General features: G+C 41.7%; 1 protein-coding gene across 7 annotated transcripts in view; it reads right to left on the reverse strand.

Annotated features, from left to right (window-relative positions):
• The window catches only part of Sncaip (synuclein alpha interacting protein), a 146,045-nt gene that overhangs the window by 42,885 nt on the left and 84,571 nt on the right, over positions 1-18,589 (reverse strand). For all 7 annotated transcript variants that reach the window (XM_063232446.1, XM_063232445.1, XM_063232447.1 and 4 more), the window contains one exon: positions 13,783-13,855. In XM_063232446.1, the coding sequence (XP_063088516.1) occupies positions 13,783-13,855 (73 nt within the window). The remainder of the gene's footprint in view (positions 1-13,782; positions 13,856-18,589) is intronic.

The raw sequence follows: 18,589 nt of genomic DNA on the forward strand, positions 1-18,589 counted from the left end.
CAATGGCCTCCTCCGATCTTTCCGTGAGTGCTGCCAACAGGCATCACTGCGGGCCTACGGTGTGCAAGCGCTCAAAGGGTGGCATGTTCCAACCCCAAGGCCTCGTCTCTGCACACTCGTTTGTTCTTCCCCTCCTGTGTGCGTGTGTGTGTGCACACCCTTTCCCCTTCCCCAGGTTCCCCTAGACGTGGCCCGGGTAACAGGATAACAGGATGACTCTTCATCCAGTCTCTCAATACCGATCTCCAGTGCACTGACGATCCACTTTCTCTCTTGCCTCCTATGCCCAGACACCACCTTAAAGCTTGAGTCCTGAGCCCCTCTTAAATCTCGATTTTCTTCATCTTCACTGCACTGACTGGGCCTCTCTCGTACCCTTCGCAGAATTTCCCTGTGTGGACTGGTCTCCCTTTCTGATTCTGAGTCACCCAAAACCTCGGAGGACCTGATGCTTCCTGGAACAGTGTTTCCCTGTGTGGTACGTGCGCAGCCCTGGGGTGTCTACATGGGACCATACAAAGTACCCCTGATTCCAGAGTGAGAATGTGGTTCACCTTTCAGTCTCTTTCTTCCTCCTAATTCATTTTAAGGAGTCTGTTTAGTGCTAGAAGAATTTTGTTTCCCTTCAAAACTTAAAAATCTCCCTTTAGAAAAAAAGACTGCAGGCCTCAGGCTCAGCAGCTTCCACAAAGAATGAATGGGAATGTTTCATGTTCCTCACATTCATTTTAATTATGACCTTAAATTCACTGCAAGTAGCATGGGTTTCTATTTAGAACAGTGACATAGTTTCTTTTAAAAAAGATATGTTCAAAAGTAAAATGTTCTAGAAAAATGTTAAGTAATAGTATTAATGGTATACAGGTAGAGCAAAAATAGCAAAGGTAGACCTTGGGCAAAATAAACATATTGTGAAAATGATACTTAAATTGTTAGGTTTGGGAGATCCTGCCTTCCAGTTACTAGCTAAACTCTGGCGCTGTATGTGACTGTTCTTTCATTCATTTACTAATTTATCTTCTCATTTCAGCACTTCTGTTTCTTACCCCTCCATCGCTAAGTCTGCCCTTTCTGGATATACTGTGCTCTTTCTTTACGATTCCTGCTCTCTTTCTCTCCTGCAGCCCTTGCTGCCTCTGCTGCCTGATTCCACCACACATTACCCAACTGATGCACTTCACCCACCCCCATGGCAGAGCTGCTCCTGCTTGGCAGGGCCCAACAATACTCCTATACACCTGGAGCTGGGGAGTTCTAAAGCTGACACAGCTATTTACTGGTGCCTCATCTTTTCTCCTAAGAATTCCTTCAGGGCACATACTGCTAAAGAATCTATTAGTGTTTGATACCACCTGGTTGTCTAGCACAGTGCGTTGAAGACAGCAGGGCTTACTTGCAAGACTTTACATGAGTGGATGCATGAAGAGAGAAAGGAGGGAAAGGAGTGTAGCTCATAAAAGGCTCAAAATGAAGTTTGAGATCCATCAACATACGTCTGTCTTGCCATACTGTGAGCATGCTGTGCTGAGTATTTCAAAGACAGCATCTGAAGCTATTGAAGATGCTGCCTCATGCAGAAGATGTGCTGTGTACTGGAGAACTTCCATCTACTTCCTGCAATGAGCTCTAAGTCTCAGTTTCCTCACCTGTAAAATGAAGAAACTAGAATACATGGTTGCTAAGATCTGATCCACCCCTAAATTCCTATGACTGTATGTAACGTCTACAAATAACAGGTTCCTTATTCTGAATCACTCACTATGAAACACTGTAATTTATCTGGATCCATGTATTTTACCAGATCTTCATAAATTTATAATTATGAGGCTAAGCTGATTGCTGACACAGAACAATTCTTTGGCTCATGGATCTGGTAAATTAGTGTTTTCTTGAAATGATAACATACAGTTTGCTGCTACAATAGCAGATCCAACTTTTAAGACTAAACATCAATGCTGGCTCCTAAAATGACTGTTTTACTTTTAAATTGTGAAGTTATATGTCTACCTTAGAAAGTTAGCTTGAGACATCAAGAAAAAAAAAGAAAAGCTGGGGATTTAGCTCAGCGATTTAAGAACTTGCCTGGTAAGTATGAGCTCGTGAGTTTGATCCCTGGTACCAAAAAATAAAGAAAGAAACAAAAATAAAACTACTTGTTTAAGAAAAAAAAGAAAAGAAAAGAAAAGAAGGAAAGAAAATGGTTATGTCTTTAGAGTAAAATACTTGTTTTTTTATTAAAGGTTAAATGGGTTATATTTTCCCTGAGAAACAAAGTGGTCAGATTTAGATATCATTGTGTTTAAAAGTCTACAGAGCAATGTATGACACACCTACAGCCACTGAAGACCTTGCTGACTCAAGAAGGCCCCTTCTGTGTTCTCCAACATCCCATTTCCTTCCAGTTTCTACACCAAAAGAAGAGGCATTGTGAACATTTAGGAATGTCAGTGGTAGAGTCATAGATTCCCTTTATTCCATGTAAACTGAAATCCATAGTGACCCACTTACTTCAAGTCTGTAAGAAGTGATGACAGGCAGCTTCTACCACCTCATGACAACTGAAGACCAATTTGGGGTCTGAGAGAGGAATACTTGCAGGATTCATTTTTGTACTTAGAGATTAGAGTGTAGCCTGACCCAAGAAGAGGCTGAATTCACTCTAGATTTGGAGTACTATGCTAGAGCATTACTTTGGGAAGAGCAAATGTGTGTGGGAGAAATGTATTTCTAGAAGAGTCCATGGGTTGCCTGCTCATTCTTTTATTTTGATGCCACAGACTTTCTGTTGGGGAATATACTGAAGTTGTAGGGAAAGTACAGGAGACTTTACTTTTCAATAATAGCAGTCAACTATCTATTCACATTAGCACATTCAAATTCCATAGAAAAAGACTCCTTGAGTTGAGTCCAAGCTTCTAGATAGATAATGATATCATGTGGTTGTCCCATGTCAGGTGTACCTGCTCAGATAACTGTAGCCTACTGGTAGCCATTTCTTTGTTCTGTGAAAAGTCAATTCAGTACTTTAGCTCTGCTACCCTACAAAGAGAAGTTACTTCTTTATCAAAGAGGCATTTCCTATCATGAATTCAGACAGTATTTTGACAACCTTAAGTCTTTGGGCATCAAAAGAGCAGTCCATTAAATAGTAACTGGTAGATCTGAAGAAAGTGCAGGCTTGCAGAGTTGTTCTGTCATCTAAAATGAATGTTAACCTTCATTTTATCATTAGCACAACTGGGCCAGTGAATTGGGTTTTGTGTTAATTCTGGGACTGTTCACCCGGATTCTGTCCTCCTCCTCCTCCTCCCTGTGTGGAGCTGTGGAGAGCTGCAGGGGGAAAGGCTCACTAAGCAGAGAGGAGTGGAGCAAGGCAGGACCAGGCAGGCTCTACGTGGCTTCCGGCCCTTAGACACACGCTTACCAATTCTGACTGAAGGTGGCGATGTTTTACAGGGCTGACTGACTGTCAGGGACAAAGACCATCAGGTGACTGTCCCTTGTAAGGCAGGACAAGGAGCAGAGGGAGCAGGTAGGTGGGAGGGTGAAAACTCTGCTTTCTACTCCTGTCTTGCCATGGCAGCCCATCAATGCCTATTTATTTCATTTCTAAATATGAAGTGTGTGTTTGCATTAAGAAAAGTGTCCAATACCAAAAAAGACAAAAGGAGGTTATGTGTGGACATCTTAAGAGTGTTCCTTACTCTTCCTTCCCGTTTCCTGGGAAGAGTGAGTGGAGGGTGGGGTGCACTTTAGGATCTAGAGGGCAGAGCCCAGGAGAACTGGCGCTGCCTGCTCTCTTCCTCTGCAGGCTGCGTCCCAGAGCCACACTGCTTCGGTAGCAGGCTGGGCAGGGGACAGGCATGTGCTGTGACCCACGCAGAGTGGGAGGAGGAAGACAGGGGCCCTTTCTGTGCCTTGGTCCTCAAATGCCAATCAGCATGCTCTTTGCAGGCGACATTATAAAAGACCAGAGAAAGATACAAAGGCATTTTAAGAATCCCACAAAATACTTCTTGGTTGGAATTTTCCTAAAATTTCCTCTAACATTTTAAACATATTTGCAAAAGGCTTTCTATGTTTCTGGGCACCAAGCAAGTGTATGACTCCGTCAGAGGTTTTTCATGAGTCTGGAGGATGAACGGGCAGTTCTTATGTATTCTCAATTGAAAATAAATGACAGCCCAGGGAAATTGAAGTATTATGTGGAGAACTACACAGCACATTGACTTCTCGACCAGGACAGTGTTCCCTGATTCCAGCGCTCCATGAAACTAGAGGATCACTTTATTACGATTAAAATTATTTCCTACACATGTAATTTGGTTCCTCTGTTTGGGTCACACACAGCAGATGGAACCCCAGAAGCCAGTGGGGAAACCCGGTCATCCTCATTTGAGATGCATTTTAATCTGCACCCCACACTGGGCTCTCTGCCTACAGCTTGGTAAGCATTTGCTAACAAGATACTGTGTAGGAGCAAGGTTTGGGAAAATAGTTTTTAAAAAGTATTCTTGAAAACATTAGCGTGTAGAAGAATTCCTGTGTTTGTTTATCTTTCTGGTGTTATCTTAAATCTAGACTCATCTTACTACAAGAATCTGTTCTTTCAGCTGGAGATCTATTTTTAATATAATCAAGAGATGCTGGACTGTAATGCAGCATGCTTAGAAGTGCTAAAGCAACTGACAGACAAGCAAACTACTTTCACAGAGTTCATTCCATCAATAAATATTTGTTGAGGAGCTTCTGTGCCCATGGTCCTAGGCTACAGTGGGGAATGAAATACCTGGACAATAATGCGAGTACGCAGATGAGTAACAGGTACAAAATGCAGAGAACTCTGAAGAAAACACACAGGGCACTGGAACGGAGAAGAGCTAGGAAACCTCAGCAAGGAGATGACCTTTAAACTAAGACTGGGGCATGACAAGATGCAAGTTTCAGAGGAAAATTAAGGAAAGACAAATTGGGGTATAGGGAAACACAATCGCAAATGCCCAAAGCAGAGATTCTGCAGCTCTCATTGCTAGAGCAGAGTGAACCAGAGTGGAAGGCACTGAACATGAAGAGGGGAAGGCTATCAGGGGCCAGTGCCTTTGGGAGTTTTATTGGACACAAAAATAAATGTTTTTGTTTTAACTGAAATAAGATGTCCCTAAGGGGGCTTCACAAAGAAATTTGTGCTTTCACAGGTAGAAGGGGATGAAGATGCTCTTGAGGGTCTCTGGTAGACGGGCACTAATTTCCTTCACGCAGCTCCACCTGCACGACCTAACAACCTCCCTGAAGGCTGCACTTCTGCAGAGCGTCATCTTGGGAGTCAAGTTTCAACAGATAAACTTTGTAGGCACACAGTGATAAACGGCCCTAGTGATAAACGGATGTGGGGTCCGAGGGAGGGGGAATTCTGGCTTCAAAAACAAGAGTAAAAACTTCAGTAAGCTGAGCACTGTTTTTTTGAGGGCAAAATCTGAGGAAGAACACACTGTAGAGGGGTTGAAGAACTCTTCTTGGGAATTCTATGAGACATCCAATGTATATATGGATGAGTCTCTGAAAAAGATCTTGGACTGTGAAGATCTGCAGCAGCTTGGGGATGGTAAGCATCTGAAACTGAGAATGTTCGAGAGACTTGGAGGAAAGAAAGAGGATTCTACTAAACATGTAAATTGATAGATAATTTAAAGGCCGAGTAAAGAAAGGAGAGGAATTAAGTAGAAAATTAAGGAGAGGAACTAAGTAGAAAAGGAGATTTCAGAATATTAGGAGGAAAATGAGGAGAGAAAAGGTCTTACAAAAATCAAAAGAGGAGACCAGAAAGGAATGGCCGGTAGTCTCAAACCCTGCCAGAGGCCAAGAAAGACAAGCACGTGAGAATGTCCAAGGATCTGACAATACAGAAGTGGTGACCTCCCTGGATAAGCGAGTCACGTGCTTGAGGTAAACAGGTGTAGAAAGCTGGAGACAGCGTTTCCTGTAACCCTTTAATTAGCAGGCTGGCTCTGAACGAGGGGGACAGAGAAGCAGAGAAACAGGATGGGAGTTCTAGAAGGGGTTCTACTGGTTTTTATTTAAAGATGGGAGGTAAAGAGCACATTATGAAGATAACGGCCCCAGAGAAAAAAAGAGATTGATGGGGCAGATGGAAATAGGGGTACCAAACCTAATAAGCAGAAGTGAAACACCAGCTGTCCATGCTTCCAGTAGGATACCAACCTGAAGGACCTGGCTTCTTTTCACTCCTTCCTGTATTCATCTGTCTATCCACCATCCTCACCTCTGATGTTACAGTTAGTAACAAAGCTCAGGAGGCACCATCATGGACACAACTGCCCAAATGAGTTTTTAGTCTACTAGGAAAACTGACATTAATCCAGTGTCATAGTATTAATAAACTTCAAAGCATAAATATAGAAAGAGGAGGAAAGGAGAGAACTTCAACACAGTGAGCTGGAGTGGTGCCAGTATAACGGACCTGCTGGGCCCAATACAGAGGATACTGGAAAACTGTGGCCAGGGGCACTTAATATCTGGCTGGTGGCAGACACTGACAGGGTAATAGTTTTGACTGAGTGAATAAAATAACCCATCTGTTTACTGATGTTTATTGATGTGGTGCTAGAAGATGGTACCTTAGATGTGTGGCTCAGGTTACATGTTTTTGTGGGCAGTCTGACTAGAAGTCAGGGAAAAGGGCTCTGAGAAGGGCTTTGGAGGTGGACAGGGAGCAGAAAACACCGGTCCCAGGAAGAGCACAGCACATGCAAATAACCGAGCTTCAGGATGCTAGGATTACCTGAGTTTACTGCTTATCTGCTTGACTGACTGACTGTACTGGGAACTGAACTCAGGGCATGGCATACGCTAGGCAAGGACTCTACCACTGAGCTGTAGTTCGGCCTTAACTCCTTTTACTGAGGGAAGAGTCAGAGCAAAGGAGAAATGTCGGCAAAGAAGGGGTCTCTGGAACAGGAGGACAGAGGCCACTTAATGTTGAGAGACAAAAGGAAAACTCATCTTCTCCAGGAGTGAGGTGCTCTTGAGTTCCCAAGCCAGAACTTCCAGCAAGACACCCTGACATAATACTTTTGCGCTGCACTGGGAAGATGGGTCAGAAGAAATCCTTCCTCCCTTTGGAAGGTCTTAGCCTCTTAAGAAGGCGGTTACTGAGAAGCCACAGCACACAGATGAAAAGTTCTGTGCTGTTGTTAGGGTTCTTCCTGTTGCGGTGCCCTGGTTGTGTCCTTCTCTGCCTACATGATGCTTCTCTCAGCATTTCTGGTTTCTCATCCTCACGCTGGACCTTCCACACACTGCTTTCAAGAGGAAGCTTCCTTAAGGACCTGTTTTAGAAGCAAGCAGTGCGTTCCTTGGAGTTGAGGAAGAAGAAACTAAAACATGGAAGAAGAACCTTCCTCTAAGTTTTCTTTTCCAACTTCTTTCTTAATTATGACTTTCTTAACTCTTACAAGTTAACTCTGCTATTAACTGTTTATACGGATGCTGTGAGACTGTGCTTATGGTTGGCAAAGAGAAAAAATAAGTCAAGAGGGAAGGCTGAGAGGCATTTACAGTCTGCTACTTTCAATCTCTTTCCTTATATCAGTATCAAGAGTCTTATTCTAATCTTTCTATCAGCCTGTTTCATCTTCATGTGCACTGATTTACATTCTTTCACAAACAAATTTATTTTCATGGGTAAGAGCGATGGTCCATCCACAATCATAGCTATGTGCATTCTGTAGTATTATTAAAAAAGCAGCAGATGAAACTGTCTCGTTTATGATTAAAACCATACAAAGAATTTGGCTCAGGAAACTATATGGTAATTTTATTTTCATAGCAAGGTTAATTATAGTTTTTAACTTTCTATCTTTTAAAGAATTATATCATCTTTATATAATTTTGTTAAAAATTAAAATTGTTTTAAACTCAAGCTTTGGCATTGAGATATTTTGTCACTTTTAAATTTTTAATTGTTGGGGCTGGGGATTTAGCTCAGTGGCATAAGCGCCTGCCTTGCAAGCAGGCAGTCGTGAGTTCGATCCCCGGTACCGATAAAAAGGAAAAAGACAAAAAAAAAATTTTAATTGTTAATAAACTGGGTGTTTTGTTATAAATGCTAGATTCTTTGCTGCCTCATGTTGAGGTGTTCATTTTCTCTATTCTTTGGAGTCTCATTTATATCATACCACATGAAATGGATTAATCAGTAAGCTTTTTAATTTACTTCCATGCTTTTAGCATTAAACCTTAATAAAAATTGAAAACAGGAAATTTATAAGTCTAACATTACACCACACCAATGTCTACAGGATAAATTTCATGCCAATCTATTATTTTAGGTTATGGATGAAATCCTTGAAAATCTTAGGACACTAGATAAGTGTTTGTTGTTACAGGCCCAGGGTCTGTCACAAAATCTGCATGTAGAATGTCTAAAAATACAGCAAATTTGCACTGCTTTTAAATACACATCTAAAAGGACTTTTATAAGATACTAAGTTAAGCAAGTAACTTTTTATAGTAATATTTCATATTATTCAGGTATTGATATTCTTTGATAATACATTCATGAAGATATTACATCATTTATTACTCTTATATAACTGAACTTTTAATCTCAAAGTATTTAGGATCTCAAATGCAAAGCTACAATATTTGATTTCTTCCATGAGAAAATTTTACAATGAGCTTAGCAGATATGTCTTTTAAAAGCATCACAAGTTATTTAAAGCATCATGAATTGAAACAAATGTGCATTTGAATACCTAATTTAAAAACTCCAAGTCAATGAAATTGAATATGTTTTTATTTGAATACCATATGTTGCCATAACGTATTTTTATATTCATTTAGAGCCATTCAGTAACGTTAACAGTCACTGTTTCATGGTTTCTTTTTTCCTACGTGAGTAGCAGGTAGTAAGCAGAGAACGAGTGCAAACATTTCACAAGTAACTTCCTTCTTTGCAAAACTTTCACACATAACTTCCTTTGATGCTAATCCTTGTGCTACACTACTTGCTCGTCATGGTTTCTTGAATTAAATTACTAAGTGACTCAAAGTCTAACAGCCCCAGAGACAGCAGAGGTGGTTTCAGATTCACTTGCTACCTCTAGAACTTTCAGCCAATACTTATTCTTTACTGGCCTCTGTTTCTCATCAGTAAAATGGGCATAATAATCCGTTTTTCTGAATCTAAGGAAGCTGTTTGCCTGGCATATTGCCTGGCAGCCTGGGTGGCTCGGGAATACTTCCCTAGCACCTGTGCAGCTCTAGCACAGGCAGTGTGCTCTTGGGCCTCTTGCTCTCTCTTGGTCTTTATGCCTTTGTGTGGACCCTCCAGTTCCCGTCTTCCTTCCTTTCCAAACCTCTTCTGTCTCAAAAGTTCAACACCATGGTGACCGGGAAATATAATAAGGGGGAATAGTTTAAAATATTATTTCTGTTAGAGGAATCCACACCTTGGCTAAAGGAAGGCATGCCCCAGATAAACTTACAGGCAACGGGGAGCTGGTGGGAGAGCAAGGGAGGCCCTCACCTCTCCAGCAGTGCCACTCGCCATCCTTGGGACTCTTGGGTGGAGCTGCCCAGGGGAAGGAGATGAAGTGTGTGTGCCCTGGCTCTACGTCTCCCAGAGGGCTGCGGGAAACAGTGCTAGACTTCACTCTCGTCCCTCTCAGAACACTGAGGAAATAGGCAAGTAGAACACGCCCCCTCAAACAGAAGAAAGGCTCTTAACAACTCTCAGGCTGTTCCACTGGCTGACTGGTGCTGATCAGACCATACAGGAGCAGACCTCAAGTTCAACCGAGGGTCCACTGTAAGAGAGGTGCTGGAAGACTGGAACATGCACACAAAAGGGCACGAAGAACAACAAAGATGCACCTAAAACTGTGGTGGGGACGGTTAAGCGAGAAGACAAGAGTACAAGTGACCTCTCTCCTCACACGCTCAGCCCTCAAGGCTGCTAAGCAGGAGCGGTGCCTCCTCCTCTGCCCAGGTGCACCGCTGAACCTGGTTCTGCAAAGAGCTAGGGCTGGTGGCTGGGGATTCAAAGATTATTGACTTTTGGCTGAATACCACAATTAGCCTTCTGTGAGTGGACCGTATAATGAGACCATGCCCCCCGTTATCACTGAAGTAAGGGGGTACACAGGCTGGATGACCCCAGGGATAGGACAGTAACAGTGACCTTCAAGGACTGCCTTGGCTTGGAATTAGTTTTTAAACTTCTGGAAAACTGTTTGTTTGTAGATAATAGAAAAATTTTCATTTTAGAATCTATACAATATTTTAAAAATAAATATACAACAGTTGCAAATATAAAATAATACCCCAGATAACTATATAGCCTTCATCCATACTCATGAGTTGTCAACATTTTACCAATTTATTATTTGTAATTCCTTGTTTTTTTCTCTCAGATTAGATGATAGACGATTTTAAAAGTCCCTTGTCTTTAAGAATTAAGATTCTATAAACTGAGGCTTCTTTCTAGGTTGAGCATTCCTCATCCGAAAATCCAAAATCTAAAAAAGGCTCCAAAATTTGAAACAGCTCTGCCCTGGAATTCTGCAAAAGGAATACGGGATTCTGGAAAAGGAGTCTGTGGCTTGGGTCATGTCCCTGACCTTCCCTCTTCCTGGCTCACCATGCGGCAGTTTCACGGGGTTTCTTTACTTCCTCCAATTGCTAAATTCATTCAGGCCAGGGACTTCCCACTTGCTAGTTCCTTTACCTTCAGTCCGCCCTCTGAGGTCCCGTGACTCGGTAGTTATAACATTCCTTGACCTCCTAAGCCAGTGATGGCTTCGAAACCAAACAGCTGCTGTGACCCGCATGCCATTGGTTGGCCACCACTTTCAGCTTTCCCTTCCTCATTCCCTCATGATACTCTGTCACATTCCTCATGTTGCTGCGTATGGTTCTCTACAACGATCTTCAGTATTGACTGTCACCCCACGAAACAGTAAACCCCTGAACACAGGGACGTTCTTGTTCTTCGCCACATCCTCGGTGCTTGTGTCAGAGAACACTCAACAAATATGAGTTAATGAATAAATAAGACAACAAATAAGAATAATGGTTGAAGACCTGTTAGTACGAGGATAGATGTTAGGATTTAACAAAACACCTCAGGTAGCACATGCTTATTCTAGAAAAGTGAAGTGTGAGGTGTCAGGGACAGAGGTTCAGAGGATGTTTTCCCCTAAACTACTCTGTGCTTAAGATTTTTGCTAGAAGCCAAAGTGCTTTCTGCTACCATTTACTTGTGAACACAGAAATTTGCTAGCACCCCTGGGACAAACTCTCCCTAGATGGTTGATACAACAAAGTCAGGCTGAATAGGGTTCACTCTATGTCCTGATGTTCATGACAATGACTGAATTTCTTTTATAAATTGATTCTGAAAATTTTACCTTGTTTTCCTTTCCACACGTTACCACAAGATTTCTTTCAAAGTTCATGGGTAAAGTGATGCTGTGCACAGGTGACCTGTTCCACACGTACCTTTTTCTAGAGTCACTTGGCCCATTAGAATGTAGTTTCCTGGCCTCCAAAATGGGCTATCAAATTGGAGGAGTATATGTGATTTTATTAAAACACCTGAGTCTTTCCCTTATATATCAGTTTCTAAATACTGCTGATCACCTTGAGCACTGGGTCTTTGCTTTGGGTGAAGGCTAAAAGCTTCTGAACTTGAAGCTGACCTCCTCCTCTACCACAGAATGTAACATCACTTAATGTGAAAGGCAAGAAATCCTAAGACCTGAAGAGAATGGAATAAACCAGCTGCGGGAGAATGACTGCTCAAAGTTTCTGTTTATTCACTTAAGAGTAGTGACTTAACAGAGAAAAGAAAATAATCCTTAGGGGGGAAAACGTGAATTTAAAAAGTTATCACAACAACATGCTAAAACTAAACTGCTGCTGCTGAATCCAGCTTTCTCGCAGGGTGTTATGTGTAAGAGGTAAGAACCGAATCTAGAGGAAGACTTCCCGGGTCTGAACCTCAGCTCTCTAACTTGACTGCTGTGTGACTTTGGGCAAGATATTTAATGATGTTTCTCAGCTTGCCTATCTATAATTTAACGATTCTAATAGTACTGAACCCACAGGGATGATAGGTAAGTAAAGTTCATACAACACTACCTCATATATTAAGGTACTTGTATTATCACTCGTGAAATAACTGGCATTATTTTTCTTTCTTACTCCCCACCTCCAGTTAAAGAAGAAAACTTTTTTATTGTTAAGTGCCTTCCAATATAGCACCCAATTTTGATCCTAACAACAGCTAGTTTCATTGGTAGAAGTTTCTTTGTTTTAAATTTTGAGACAGGGTCTTGCTCAGTAGCCCAGGCTTGGCCTTGAATTGTTGAGTTTCCTGCAGTCGCCCCCACATGCAGCTTGGAAGAAGTTTCTGACTTTACAGATAGTTAGCCACAGGCTCAAGATGAGAACACTGATAAACAGCTGAGTTCTGGACGCCGTGGCCTCTTCTCGCCTCCTACTAGCCCTCACTGGATTGTTTTTCTTCACTTCCACATACTGCTAATGAATTTGGACTCTGAGACGAGCGGCCACTGTACTGCATTCTGTGGCTCGTGTCACTGACTACAGGCATTGGCTTGACTTTGAAACAATTACAACACATAGCCAAAAGCCTCTGTTAAAACCTATAGAAACTGGGTGTTTTAAAATAAAAACATAAAAACTAAAGGTAAGTGAAAACTGTTATTTAAATTCTAAAATATCCTCTGTGCAAATACTGATGCATTACTTATACACAGAGAGGTAAACTGAGAAAGACTAATTACTATTTCTGTTTCAACTAAGCACAATATCAAAAGAAAACAAGCAGTCCAGAAGAAAAGTAAATTAACTTTTCTTTCAGTTGGAAAGACCTAAAATTCTCAAAGTGGTACAGGTGAGCTACTTCTATTTATTTTAGAATACAGTACACATAGTTAGAGGATGATAGTAAGTTGGCCACCAACCACGGTTCTCAGGACTCTCCTTACTATTGGGAGGTCTAGTTTCAGCAAGGTTAATGGTGATGGTTTAAAGTAATTATCTGGGGAAAGTAAGCATCATTTCATAGTTTAATATCATGGTACCATTCCCATCAATGTCCTTTTCCTATTTTCATTTTTGCCCAACACAGAGAGAAAAGCAGAAATGCTAATTTGACTGATGGAAGGAAAAACACCCTAAATGTACTTTTTGCCAGGGGAGGGAAGTGTGAGGAGGAAAGGTCAAGCAGCTGGTTTTCATCTAGGTGCCACAGTTCTGTTTAGTTTACACTATTAAACTCCAAAGCTCTGCTTTAATCTTAACTGTTATAGTATGGCTTGCTGCAGACCTATCATGTCACATCCCTGACAGGGTTCAGACTTCGGCGAAGTTCTATCCCCCAGACAGTCCTTGCAATATGCATAGTAAATGCATCCAAGGTCTCTGCCTTGGTGCCTGCCTTGTTACTTTCTGTCACCAATAATTTCTTGGGTTTTCAGTAAATTGTTGCATACGCTCTGGTTTGGGGATGATGAGATGATCTCCTGTGTTTATCTGTATGCAGCTGGGTCTTTATTAGGGCTTCTCTGATTATTCTCTTGTGGATGATCAAACATCTGTTTACTGAAGATGTAGGGAGGGGATGTGAGTGAAAAAATCATACAGGGAAACGAAAACATCAGGAGCAAACCACTGCTTTCCCGAGCTCTCAACACTAAGTCACGATAAGGAAGAAAGGTGTGCAGCAAAGCTTACCTGCTCTGTCTTCGTTTTGTGAGTCACATCTTCGGCATAGTTCTGGGATGGTCTTGAGTGATGTGACTGAATACTGAAGGGAAAGTCAGAGGAGAAAGTGAGAAAGGTAGCAGTGTAACATGAGCGCATTTACTCTAACTGGCCAGAAAAACTACACACAAGAAGACATACTTGAACACAACATTTATTTGCAGGAATATCTACTCCAATGTACCCCATGTGGGCTGCCTGGTGACTGGGCAGCACCTTAAGTTCTGCCTAAAAGCATGCAAGCAGATGCAGGCTGAAAAGAGGCTTGGCGGCCCTTCTCTAGCTACCAACATGGGAAATACCCAGCAGTGTTCTCTCATCACTTCCGCTACCTGAGGAAGAGGTAAAAATTATCTGACTTTGAAAGTTTCCACAAGATGCCATGTATTTGGATTCTGAGCCCAAGTCAGTTGGAAAACCAAGTGGAGGAGCATCAGGCGTCCAAAGTCCCTGATATTGCCACTTGCCATGGATATGACTGCAGCATCTGTGTCTCCTTGGGAAATACCAGCATAATGACATAAAAAGGGAGAGGAGTGTGGTTGTGTGTTTGAAAGCTCATCTGTTTCTCACATAGATGAGTTTGAATCAAAAGGAGCCACCTTTCAAGCCAGGTCCCAGCACCAGCTCAGGGACTAGCTCTCAGGATAACAAATGATGACATAAGGAGGCACAAAATCACAAAAACTGAAAACAAATGTAAAATCAATGATTTATGTGGACTACAGTTGATGCCAATCAATCTTTCTTTAGAGAAGGTGGTTTTCCAATAAAATTAGTAAGAGGAACACCTCCTTTAATCAAATGCTAAGCCAGAACTGTCTCCCATTACACTTATATTTTAATTCATAAAATTGAGTTTGATAAGAATATTTTGCTCAGTACTTCTGAGAACAATATTCTTATGCAAATGAGCATTTACCAGGAACTCCCTCTCACAGCAAAGTTTTGTAGGGGGACTGAGACAACATTTAATCTGAAAGAAAAATGACCATGAGAAACTCAATAGGATTATTCTAGTCTTGCAAGTGATGAATGTGTAACCTAGACACATTTTTCAATTCCATGCTACTTTAGATTGTTGATAGGTAAAGCGAGGTGACTGTATTGTGACCTTTGGAACTTTCCACAGAGTACCTGCAAGATGGGCAGTTGTAGATAGTGTCAATTTTCCAACTACACATCACAAACAAATTAAATTCAGTATTTCCAAGTGAAAAGTGAAATCTCAGATGGTTAATTAGAGAAATTACTCTTACCTATCTGATGCAATAACATCCTGTTTATGTTGGCCATTCCTCGGAGACTACAGAAGGAGGGAGACTGTCTCTCAAAGCAAAAATGAAAGTATTTTTCCCTATTATATTATGGTACTGGGCAGAGCTGACATACACAGAGAATGCATTTTTCTTGGTACTACCAGTAACAAGGTGCCTTACATTTCTGGTCAAGTAAAGGCTTGCTAAGGAATCTAGGAGATTCTTGAGACCAGCTAGAAGAGGTTAAAAGACTATACAGTCCATAATTCAACTAAAACTGGGACTATTGTCCTGGTTGTCATATACCCCACCTTCTTTATTTGGGGTGTTTTTATTTTTATTTAATTAATTTATTTGCTTTTTCCTCCAAGGAAAAAATTTTAGAAAAAATTTAAGATTGATTGTATTTAAACACAGTTAATGACAAATTCAGTAAGGCTTGCTCCTGGGCTTAGGAACACGTATGTGATTAAGATGGGTGAACTGCTGGCTGAGGATTTAGGTCAGCAGCATAAGCACCTGCCTGGCAAGTGCATGGTCCCGAGTTCAATCCCTGGTACCAAGAAAATGAGAGAACTGTTGTCTGTATTTCCAGGCCTGTGCACCCTCACCCACAGCACAAGGCAGACACCTGGGATGTCCACTCATTACTGCACTCCAGCTCTTCCTGTCTGACCACATGCAGTGAGTTTTGATTTGACTCACACATGCGCACAGCACACCGAGACTGAATCTTGTAAAGTTGCCCAGACTGACCTTGAACTTGTGATCTTCTTGCCTCTGTCTCTGAGCAGCAGGGACTACAGGTGTGTACCATCACACTTGGCAACATAACAAATCTCTTGTGGTTTTCCTACCTGTTGTTTCATCTGTCTCTATCTTTAACGTCTGCTATTGTATCTATCTAAATGTCCTTGTACCCATTTGACTAAAGAAAACTCCTTTAGATTGTTCAAGATCTGCCTGGCCGTCACTCCTACGATACCTTTCCCTGACACTACCGGATAGAGGCCTTGCCAGCTTTCAAAGCATGATCTTTGGATCAGTGGTATCAATGATACCAGGGAATTCTTAGGAATTCAAACTCCTGGAAGTCACTCAGCTTCTGAATCAAGAACTCTTGAATGTGGGGCCTGGCAATCTGTTTTATCCCAAGCTGTCCAGGGACTCTTATGTATGAGTTCAAAAGTGACTGCTCTACATTACTTCCTCATCTTAGTCATGCACAAGTCACAGAATCTGTTCAGGGTACATGTTATCTGTGTCTGTACATAAATGTTTTATCTGCTTCCTGGGGATGCAGACAATGTTTTATCTACCTCAGATACTAAGCACTTATTAAGCTGAATTACATGAATTCCTCTAGGTTGTCCATGAGTTTAGTTGTAGTAACACTAACTATAATAGCAGTTACATAGAACTAATCTTCTTAGAAAAAACCTGTAACTACAAATCTAGCAATGTAATCATGGTACATTTAAAAGAAAAGAAACACTCAACATAGTAACAGCATGAGTACTTGCTGATGTCCTTTGCATAATGAACAACAAATTTGTGGACAGGTCTAGATTCAAGTTGTAGTTCTGACATTTATTAGCTCTAGTTCTGGAAAATCAAATGATTTGATATCTGAGACTCAGTTTCCTTATCTGTTTTTACATCTGAAATAACTGAAGACATTTTATAAACTGTTAGCTGCCATTAAATGGTGTTGTGTCTTCCCTGTAACCTGTTTTTGGTGAGTGTTCAGAACCCCTCCTCCTGTTTTCATTGTGGTCATGATTTTAAGCTCAGTATAACAGGATGTGAAAAGTAATAAGACAGGTTGAGAGGGGCTCAACTAGAACTAGAACGAAAGGAAAGAAGGCTCAGCCCATTCCACGATGTTACTTGGCTTCTTTTGGTATTTTCTCACCCACGAAAGTTTGTGAGTGAAGACTGTCACTGAAAATTTAGATTCACAAACTACACAGCCGTACCTCCGTGCATCTGCGTCAGCCAGCCCTGTCATCCTGCCACATCATGCATCCTGAACATACATGGGATTCCTAACGAAGATGTGTGATTTCTACACCAGGCAACGGGGATCTCTGACCTTTAGATATTATTTGGGCCTAAAAAGTTTTGGCTTCTATTCCTAAGAACTGAAGCCAGTTGTGTGAACAGGCAGACATTACTCAAATGGTAATGAGCTATGGAAAGTGAAAGAATAGTCTCCCTCACACCTTTTCAAGCTAGAAACTTAAGTAATTAGGGTCCCACTAAGTTTGTAGAAGAAACAAGCTGCCTATCCAAACGACTTTCATGAAATTCAAGTTTTTTCATGGAGCTTTCCAAAATTTAGGCGGGCACCTCAATGGGCATGCAATAAAAAAGGCAACAACCTATGAAGGGAAAGGCACAGCTCAAGGGATAATTTCTGAGCATAATATTTTATAAGACGCTGTCCTCCTCTCCAAAGACTCAGCCTTCTAGTTCAGGAGAGCCGTGGGGTCCTCATGCATCTCTGAGGAAGTGGCCTGTCCACTCCCGCATCTCCAGCCGCCCGTGTGCTCAACTTTCCTCTCTCCTCATTTCTCTGAAACTCTTGTCCTGCCAGCAGCCCCCCTTCCCTGCATCTCCTTGGCTGCTCTCTCAATACCAGCTTTTTCCTTAGATCCTATAAAAATAAGCACTCTTGCTGCCTCGGGGCGCTCCGCTCCCTGAGCAGTCAGCCCATGAGCATTCCTGCTCATGTGTTTATGAGCTATGTGTTTGGAAAAAATTGTCTCTGTTCATCTCTATTTCTTCGTATCCATATTTACTCTTCCAGTCACCGTGACGTGACACTACCCCATGGACAGTGAACTTATTACAGTCCCAGGAGTCTTGTTTTTCAGTAATGGGACTGAATTCAGGGTCTCAGCACTGAGTTTCACCCCATTGCTTTAACGAGGCAGCGCCTCACTGTGTCTCTAAGTTACCTCACTGGACTGGACCTTTCGGTCTTTCTGCCTTGGCCTCCCGGAGCATTGGGATTAGAGGTGGGTGCCACTGTGCTTGGCCTCACGGTCTTAAATTCAAAACAGTAGACAAGTTTCAAACCTTATCTTCGATAATAATCTCTTGCCAATACTGACAGTCCCTTCTTTTAATTCCTTAAACCCTGCTCCCCTCTTTGGCTCATTTAGTTTTCTTTATCTCTGAAAATTCCTTTCCATTTTCTTTTGTAAAAGCTTCTTTTTTCTCCCTATTCCATGGGGTATATTTCTGTACAATTCTTTTCTTGAGACATTCTTCTCTTCCCAAGTCCCATGTCTTCACAGGTGACTTAGCTGCTATCACAGTTTCTACCACCTCTCTACAGTATGGATACTGTACTAATCATACACACTTTAATATATCATCCATTTTTTTTCATCTTTTTGAGACAGGGTCTCGCTATGCAGTTCAGGCTGGCCTTGAGCTCACTTTGTAGCCCAGGCTGGTCTCGAACTCACAACGATCCTCCTGCCTCAGCCTCCTGAGTGCTGGGATTA

Source organism: Cavia porcellus, unplaced genomic scaffold (genome assembly GCF_034190915.1).
Source record: "Cavia porcellus strain 051 isolate PalLab524CR breed Dunkin Hartley unplaced genomic scaffold, mCavPor4.1 scaffold_21, whole genome shotgun sequence".
NCBI classification, from domain to species: Eukaryota; Metazoa; Chordata; class Mammalia; order Rodentia; family Caviidae; genus Cavia; species Cavia porcellus.